At 42.6% G+C, this 9,567-nt stretch overlaps 1 protein-coding gene across 3 annotated transcripts in view; it reads right to left on the bottom strand.

Annotated features, from left to right (window-relative positions):
* Positions 1 to 1,920: 1,920 nt before the first annotated feature.
* Positions 1,921 to 9,567, bottom strand: part of LOC118770149 (contactin-1a-like) — a 56,577-nt gene continuing 48,930 nt past the window's right edge. For all 3 annotated transcript variants that reach the window (XM_036517625.1, XM_036517627.1, XM_036517626.1), the window contains 9 exons: positions 9,324 to 9,491; positions 8,030 to 8,179; positions 7,583 to 7,653; positions 6,651 to 6,885; positions 5,342 to 5,445; positions 4,941 to 5,130; positions 4,581 to 4,699; positions 3,853 to 4,009; positions 1,921 to 2,520 (listed from right to left, as the gene is read on the bottom strand). In XM_036517625.1, coding sequence (XP_036373518.1) covers positions 2,444 to 2,520; positions 3,853 to 4,009; positions 4,581 to 4,699; positions 4,941 to 5,130; positions 5,342 to 5,445; positions 6,651 to 6,885; positions 7,583 to 7,653; positions 8,030 to 8,179; positions 9,324 to 9,491 — 1,271 coding nt within the window. In that variant the 3' untranslated portion in view covers positions 1,921 to 2,443. The remainder of the gene's footprint in view (positions 2,521 to 3,852; positions 4,010 to 4,580; positions 4,700 to 4,940; positions 5,131 to 5,341; positions 5,446 to 6,650; positions 6,886 to 7,582; positions 7,654 to 8,029; positions 8,180 to 9,323; positions 9,492 to 9,567) is intronic.

Raw genomic sequence — 9,567 nt, 5'->3', positions numbered from 1 at the left:
ATTAGATTGCTTTTGCTGTTAAGATACTGTTACACCACTATCTCTGGGTCTCTTAAGCAGTATTATGTTTCATTAAACACAGGGCACTTGAAAAAGATTTTTGTCATGATCAAGATGTATCTTAGGGTAAGTCTGCCATATGAGATGTTGTCTGAAACTAAATGCCTTAGTTCAGCACAAAAATACTCAAAACCAAAAATAAAACACTTTCCTACAATCCGTGCTGAATCCAGTTGTGTGGATCACACAGAACAGCTATGATGTACAAAATAAGTGAAAATACACAGAGCCTGGTTCAGTTTTGTCTATATAAACTTTAATTGAGAAGACTGGCTTTTTTTGAAGCAGATATTGTAATACAGAGATTAGGCATATCTACATTATTTCTGACAGAGAGGGCATCACTCACACAGGTGAATGTTTAGACCACAAAGGCAAATTGGAATTAGCTGATCAGTATGTGAGTCAATTTATTGTAATAAATGAAGCTTCACCTTCCATTTCCACGTCATGCACAATAAAATGTACCATTTTCTCTGTATGGCATAGATTTGTAAAGTTAAAGGCATTCATGCATTTGGCAATTTTTTTTCTCTGGTGATCGGTCGCATATGGAAACAGAAGAAGCACTTTGTGGTGGTTTTGAAGTAATTCAGAACGCAGAGCCGGGTATTTGCAGCGTGGTCTAAATGCAATGTCTTTTTTTAACGGAACAATCATCATGTCCCTATTGCCACTCGAGTGGCGAGTCCTAAAAAAATGGATAATAAAAAATAAAAATGAGGACATTTGATGTCACAGATCTCAAACCATTTATATCCTTCATGTTAAAATTCAAAACTCAGCAATGGGAAAAATAAAAGCCATTTTTAAAGATGTTTTTAAAGCAGGGTTGCCCTTAGCATGACGTCTAATATGTAACTGTAGTATGCTTGTCTCTCTTACACTTGCGGCAGTTCTACGAGACAATAAAAAAACCTATGCCTACGGCACTATCCAGGTTGTAGTATTAAAATGGCATTCAGTGCTAGTTGTCATTGAAGCATTGGACATTGCACTATGACTGGAGCCAGCTGCATCACAAACACTGCATATTGTCAATATTCACACTCAAACTGCGACATTAAGAAAAAAGAAAACAGGTAACAAAATAAAACATCAACATTCTTTACACAGCACCCGCATGTAACACAGACCTCCCAAAGATACAGTCAACACAAACGTTTGTGCTCGACAAGTCATGACATCATCTTATTTCCACTGCTGCCCGGGGCGATGTGCCCATAGCCATCACATAACGTTCTCACAGTATTGCTGTCATGTCGGTTTGCGATAGCTGCGTTACACATGGCAGTAGAGCTACTGTAAATCTACTCAAATCTAATCGCTCATTTTTCTTCTTCAGTCTTTCGGTCCTCAGTGTTAGGTTTTGATCCTCTTTGTGCTGTTCTCACATATTTAATATCCATTCCCTGCATTCGTGTTACAAACATACATGTAACACATATGTGCAAATGATCTGCATTGTTTTCATGACTATATATAGATATAGATATATCTGATTACACCGGTATCTGTCAAATTATTATGTGTATACTTTAATGCAGTTGCAATGCCTTTAACTTCCAGTAATCTGTTCATTTATGGTTTCATTTTAAGACACAAAGTCTAAAGTAAAAAACTGTATTTCTATTAATGGTGACTTACTGTTAAATACAAGAAATTGCATCTGGAATATGTCACATAAATTCCTGCAGCTTTACACAGCTGAACATTACAAATGATAGGCTTCTGTATGGATGCTTGTTTTGACTGTATCTCTGCAAGGGAAGGGTGCTTCATTTTTGTAATGAAGGGAAAAAGCCATAGATCATATTTGCAAACTACATATAAGACAAATTCAGATACTCTTACACGTATCCTTCACAACTAATCACTTGCTAAGTAATGCAATGCTTTAAGATGTCAATTAATTTCTCAATTACATGAATTTTCACTTTTTTTAAACAAGGCGTTCTGCACTGGGGCGAAAGCCCCTGATGTGACCATGTAGGTTTATACTACAGTTTGGAGAACGACTCCTGACAGCCTTGGTTGTACATATTACTTTATGTCTCACGACTTAAGAAGCCGTGCAGCAGTAAAAGATCAGTGTAAGTGTTTACATAAGGCATACTGAACAAGTTAAAATAACTCTTTTGATACGTCTCCAAAGAGATTTCATAGGTACTAAACGGGATTTCCTGGATGTCTTTGTCCTTTCCAAATTTTTTTTTTTTTTTTTTTTTTTGTAATGTGTCTTTTCCACATCCATATTCCTGGGAATACTGTATTTGGCTGCTGGCGGAAACCAAGGATTGTGGAAAGAGCCAGAGTCCTCGTATGCGTCGTCCTCTCAGAGTCCTCTCCACCGGAGTGAAGGCTAACAAAGGCGACACTACATTCAGAGTCCCAGGCAGCTGAGTGCCACCACCAGCAGGGTGACCAGGCTGAGTGACTGCGCTGCCAGTACTGCGCCCCCTGGTGGAATGAAATGGAGAACACACCCAGCATTATAGCCGTGAACTGATACCGTGACTCCTATCGGTACAGTAATCAGGCCGTATTAACTAGGTTCCAACTGCATTTCTTCAAATAACACTTCAGACGAATGTTTGATTTAGCCAGACTATGGAAGACATAAATAAATAAATGCGCATGATATATACCGATATTGTCAGACTATCTGCTGGAAATCAGATGATCTTAGTCTATTTCCCCTAAATAAACAAAAATAGAGCTCCAAACATGGAAGCAGACCACAACCATGGGGATGTCATTTAAGGATCACCTTAAGTGCTCCATTTTTCAAAAACTTCATCTGAAACTCCCGACAGCCTTTTTTTTTCCCTCCCAGCCACCATGAAATCAGGCTGTCAGCTGCATTCAGGCTGAACAATAATGGATATGATGGCATTTCCTTCACCCATCGAGATCAATTACAGAGAGGCAGAGCCGTCTTCCCAAGAACGTAATGTATCCAGGCCAAGAAGTCATGGACCGTGGGCAATGGCTGTCATTTCTCAAACATAAATTATAAAAATGTCATCTTAGGTTCATGGATATGGACCTCCCGACATTGACTGATGAGTTGCACTGGCGTATTTAAAATTTGAATTTAAATGTAATACGTCTGCCTTTTCTCAGCAGGCCAATTCCAAGGCAAAAAAAATGCAATTTCAAAACCTAAGGTGAACAGTCTTGGAGCTGTGTTTTATTTAGCTGGAATATCTTCCCTACAAAATGAGTGAATTTTGCTGCTACCTCACTGAACCTAAACCTCCCTATCAGTGATGACAGTTTGGTTCCCACATTGCAAAACTTTTTTTTCTCGATTAAATGAAAATCCTAAGTTTGCTCGAAGCCTACACAACAGGTATTACAGAATCGTGATATGAAAAACTCTGTTTATTTTTGTTTTTTATTAAATATAGGGATCTATAGGACAGGGATCTAGGACAAAACACTAAAATGACAAGAAGTGACTGAAAAAAGCCACTTTACATTATTGTCATTTAGCAGATGCTCTTATCCAGAGTGACTTACACACAGTAGGTTATAATTTTATCCATTTATACAGCTGGATATTTACTGAGGCAATTGTGGGTTAAGTACTTGCCAAAGGGCACAACAGCAGTGCCCTAACAGGGAATCGAACCAGCAACCTTTTGGTTATAAGCCCTGCTCCTTACCACTACACCACACAGCTGTCCCATTATATGAAAAAGACTTAATTAGTAACAACAAAGTGAATTTTAAAGCCTGATGACTCATATGAATGTGAGCAAGCCTGTAAGATCTGTGCTCGGTTACCTGAAATCCGCACTGCTGCCACAGCCCCATCTCCACCTTCACTGTGTGCACGGACCTCTACGACATAGTCCCCCTCCTTAGGAGCAGGCAGGTCTATGTAATGTTTTCCAGTGGTATACACTTTCCCAGTGGTATGACCTGCTTGCCTGTAGAGGACCTGGACCATTACAAGCCCAAGCACGCCACAAAAGAGAGAAACATAAAAAAAAATACAAATAAATCACTTGAGTGCGATAATCACAACACTGGTGCATTTCAAAATGCGGAAGGAACAATCGTGCCAGCATGTTAGAGACTAAATAAAATTTCCAAATTCATTATGAAATGTTTAAAACCTGTTGTCATATACAGTATCGGTCAAAAGTTTGGACGTGATTAAAAAAAAAACATGCATTCAAAGACATATTGATCTAAAGACCTGTGCTTGAATACTTAAAATTTGTTTCTTAGACAAATATAAATTGTGAAGTTGATGCCTATTAGGAATTTCTTTCCATTTTTTTTTTCAAAAAATAATACTTTTTTGTCACTGGATAATTGCATTTGTATTATTTCATAATTTTTATGGCTTTACTATTGTTTATTATTCTAAAATGTATAAAATAGTAAAAATAAAGAAAAGTGTGTCCAAACCTTTGAATGGTAGTGTAAACACACTCACATCCTGTGAGCAGCACACACAATATGAACTCAGTGGAAGCTATGGGGAAGTACTAGACCGAACTGACCTTGTAGCCTTCTACCGTGGACTCATTAGCCAAGGGTTCCACATGCTCCCATGCAATATTCACCGTGGCTCCACTGAAGCTAAGTGTTTTCCTGATAATTTTAGGAGGGCGGCTTGGGGCTGTAGGGACACAAAAGGGGACCGTTACCTCTTCACAGCTTCAGATACAAGCACATGAAGCAACTACAGATTCTGACAGAGGGTTTAAAGCACCCCCCATGTGGTAGCTGACGACACCCTGCAGAGTACTGGAAAGCGATAATCGGACACAGGACCTCTGTTGTGTTTATAATCCGAGAAGTAGGTGTATGTTGATTGGCAGTCCAAAACAAGCAGCCGGTTGTGTGTGAATCGGCCTTACGTGCTTTCTTTGTGAAGATCTCAGCAATGTCTCCCGGGGGGCCGCAGCCGGCAGCATTGTAGGCTCGGACTTCGATCGTGTAGTGGGAGTCCGGCTGCATGTTCACCAGCCTCGTCTGGTTCTCTGCGCTGGCCACCAGGACCCGCTGGGCGGCCGCCTCGCTGTCGAAGTGCTTCCTCCAGTATCTCACCTGGAAGAGGAGCACGGTACGCAGGGGTCAAAGGTCATCTGAAGTCAACTCCAGCCAAGCAGTGCAAAGCAGTCAAATTCATGAAATTGTCTGTGAGAGACAATTTCACCCCCTCCCACATCATCTAATGAGTTATGTTGGCAGAAGTGGGGAAAAAAAGGAAGTGAAACCATTTGATTAACCATTTTCTTTCCAAGCCAAAGTGACGTACCTGATAGCCTTCTACATTTGGTTGGTTGATGGGGAGCCACCACACGAGGGCCTCGGTAGCCGACAGGGGCGTGGCCTCCACATCTGCTGGGGCTTCGGAGGGGACTGAGGGGACAGAATCATCTGCGTGTCAATACCTGACAATGTCACATGGGACTGCAGATGAAAGCTCAGCCAGTCAGAGCCAGAGACAGTGTCACACCCTGTAGATACAGGTGCTCCTTGAAAGCTAATGGCACATCAGGTCAAAAGGCTACCATACTGTTGGTGTAACACTAAAGTAACAATGTTGTACAACTTGTGAGAGAACTTTGTGTCAGCAGGGCAGGACGCTTAAGTAAAATGTAAGTTGTGGGTGAACACAATTTCGACATTGATCCAAATCACTATTAACACTTTTTCTGTAACTGTGGTGTTTTGCTTAAGTGAATTTAAAAGAAGTAAAAACTGATTTCAAAATAGAGCCTCAATTTTCATTTCTTTTTCATGATGTCATAAATGAGGTTCAGTCCACAAAGACATGCTGATACAAGGATTTAAAAGCAGTGCACCCTACAGCCAGTAATATTATGTGTTGATAGTGTCTGTCAGGTATATTGGAACTTGGCTCCATCTTGCCCTAATTGCACTAATCAGACATTTACTTGCATGTATTCATCACTGCATTAAGCAAGAGCAGGGATTGAAAGATCCCCTTATATCCCACGCTCACGAAAGCTCTCTACATTCTTCAAGGGTCACGCCCCATGGCACATACTGTCTGAGCTGCAGAAGAACTGCACTCTGATATTAAATCTAAAGAGTGGGCAGGCTACCAAGTATGCATCAGAGCAGTCAACAGGGCTCAAATCCTTCACCGCTCATACTTTCTAGGACTGTTGCCAAGGAAACAGAGTATTTTATTATATGACAGCATCTTGTGGCCGTAAATGCTTGTTTGTCTTTCAGTAGCTGTTAATACTGTAGCTAAATACTTCACATTGCTGGACGAATTATCAGCTCGTTGTTCTACACTTTTGAGCAAAAGAGGTTCAAATGTCACAGCATTAAAATTCTTTGGCTTTATGAATGTTTTCATCAAGTGCATCACCTTTACATCAGGCCAGAGGGCGCTGATGTTTGTGAACAAAGTGATATTTGTGGCTGATACTGTCGTAGCAGTGCTCTCTGTGAGGCTGCATTCCTCACCTCTGTCCATTAAACTTGATCTTGCGCCGATCTGAGACCCGCGTTGCTGGGGGAGAGCGGGGAAGGGGAGAGAACCTTGGAACGGGATCAAGGCCTCTGGGCTCAGCCGCTGCGGTGCTTACCGTCTTGCGCGGAGTAGATGACAGCCGTGAGGCTATAGGGGCCCTCCCCCTGGCTGTTGAAGGCCTTCACTTTCACCTGGAACTGGGTGGCCGGGGGGATGGAGGCGTCTTTGTGGACGTAGCGCCTGGCCTCGGGGTCGGCCACCGTCACCTTCCTCCACTCGGTGTAGTCGTGCGGCTTGAAGGCGACGATGTAGCCGAAGTTCGGGCCATAGTAGTACTGAGGCTGGACGGGCTGCGGACACATCCGGGAGCGACACCTCAGTGACGCGAGCCGGGCCATGCCACGCTCTCAAAAGCACAAACGCCACCGGAGAAAAAAGGTCACAGCTAATCTCCTGCTTTGGCTCCCGACTTAATGATGCCATATGTGCGACGCGAAGGGCGTCTAGCATAACTAACTTCTTCATAAAAGCCCTATCAGCCAACTGCCTCACAATGGATACCGCCAGGCTTCCGGGCACAAAAGGCAATTTACCCAAGAGCGCTGCACATTTGTCAAACGGACACGGCTTAAATGAAAGAAAATGTTTAAGATTCATCACAGATGTTTTACTTGGCATTTGCTACAGGTTCTAAATTGGACCAAGATGAAGTGCATCAACTTCTGTTATGTACTTCTCCCGGAGTTTCTTTATACCTCAGTTCCTTCCGTTATAAATGGGCCATGGCCATGGTAAAACTACAGAACGGCAGCTTTCTTTCTTTTGTGGTAGCACGTTGTCATCGGACAGTCTATGTAGAAATTATATTAGAGCAATATATGTGTGAAATCTGGTGTAAACATGTGCTTCATGGCTGACATCAGGGGCCATTAAAGAAAGGAGTGACTGAGAAAGGTGCTGCTCTCTCAGTCAGGGAGGACCAATCAGTACCCTCTCAGGCACTTATTTTATAATTCTGCAAGGAAGAGGAAAGATAGCAGGACCTACCGTCCAAGTGATGGTCAACTCCCTGCTTGTCCCCCCACCCCCACCAATGTCTGAGGGAGCCACCACAGGAACTATAGGGAGAAAAGAAGAGGAGGGGCAGTCAACTCTCTCTCCCAATCTGTGACAATCAACAGCACTGCTGCTTTACCTGTACACTGCACCGCATCGATGGCACTACTAGGGCCAGTTACTGTAAGCCACCTGCCACAGAATAACCACACGAGCCAAGTGTTCTCTGCTATTCTCACAGCATAACGATGCTCTGCTCAATACTTCAACTAAATACACTACACAGATGTTATGAATTTAAAAAGACTGCTTCTTGGCCCAAATGTTCCTCTCACACAGAAAACACAACTATCTGCCTTTACCAAAAAAGCCCACCTGAAGGTGATTAATTTATTTAAATTAAACACAGTTAAGTCATTTAAGAACTCTTGCACCTACCTGCCTCACGCGTTCTCGCCTGGGGCGAAGGGGCACTGGGCTGTCCTGTCCCCAGCGTGTTGGTTGCTATCACTCGGAATTCGTACAACGTCCAGGGTATTAACTCAACCACAGTGGCTGTCTCTGCGTTGCCTTCCACATTCGGAGGAACTTAAAAGTACAAATCAAGGAAAAAATACAAATCAACAAATCTAATCTGATAAAAGTGTGTCTGAACCTTGAAACTGAACAACCCTACTTGGTGACTTGAAAGCTAATGTATCAGTAATGTGTGCCACTGTTTATAGTGTTCAAGTGTTTATAGCCACTAACTCAAATGTTAATCTGATTTATGGATTGTGATTTGGCTTTCAATTTGAATTTGGCTTTCAGTTCATCCCAAAACAACAGACTGGCGAACACTCTGCAAGAGGATGCATTACTCCACAGCTAGCAGCGTAGCTCACAGGAACAACATACTGTACGGTACCAAGAGCGAAGTAACTACATGCTTCTGCTTAACTAAATGATATTCCTCTTATGTTTTCCATTGTCTGAAGTGGAATGCAAACACATGCAGTGCATTAGTCAGACTGGAGCTAAGCAGGCAAAGATAGAACACAGTATGATGTCTCTGATGAATAAACAAGACATAAGGTCCAAGATAAGCAATTGAAATGTATATCCATTGAAAGACATTGACATAGTAGTATATTGGGCACTGCTTACATGCTGTGTATATGCTATATTACTACTCCTGCAAGCACCTGCAGTACAAGCTATGATTTAAAATCCTGGCAATTTCCACCAGAGTTGCAACACAAGCTGAGCTTAAGAGCAGGACTCCCAACAGCCAATGACAAATGAACGTTCAACAATGTAATGTCTCTGCTGCTGTTTCAGGCAAGCTGTGTCCTACAGGAGCAGCTCGAGGGCTGTGCAAAAAGACTGGAAAATGGCAATACGACACAAGGACCAATTTGGGCACTAAACATATGATAGAGACAGGCAGAAGATAAGCAGCTTGTTGTGCTTGTTTCTATGAATCCCTCTTGATTTGGCAGTACATCATGGCTTGGAAATCGTAGCCATCTCCTGAGTTGGTGATATGTACTACACATCTCTGATTGCAAAGATCAAGTTGCTTGTAAATCTGCACTCCCGTGAAAGAAATCAAGGCAACTCATACAGTGTGACAAGTATGCTGGCAGAAGTAGTTTAGGATTTCAAAAAATCATACTATGTGCTCTGGGTTTAAATTGCATTCACAGAAGAGTCCACCGTTCTGGGGTCAGTGCAGCAGGACAAGACTCACTTGTAGTGGCATTCTTCCATTCCTCAGGATCTGCAGAGAAGGCGTCTCTGTACTGGATGGTGTACTTGGAGATGGGGCTGTGGTTATCTGTGCCTGGGCTCCACGCCAGCTTTACGGACTTGTCTTTGGTCTCCTCCACCCGTACCCCACCTGGGGGTCCGGGGGGACCTACAGCGGGGATGGGGTGGGCGGAAAGAGACACACTGGTCACTGCATTTCAGTATTCTCATTCAAAACTGACTGA

The sequence above is a fragment of the Megalops cyprinoides genome, chromosome 23, assembly GCF_013368585.1.
Source record: "Megalops cyprinoides isolate fMegCyp1 chromosome 23, fMegCyp1.pri, whole genome shotgun sequence".
Lineage (NCBI taxonomy): Eukaryota > Metazoa > Chordata > Actinopteri > Elopiformes > Megalopidae > Megalops > Megalops cyprinoides.
Note: the sequence above shows the minus strand (reverse complement) of the source record. Positions and strands in the feature narration are given on the sequence as shown.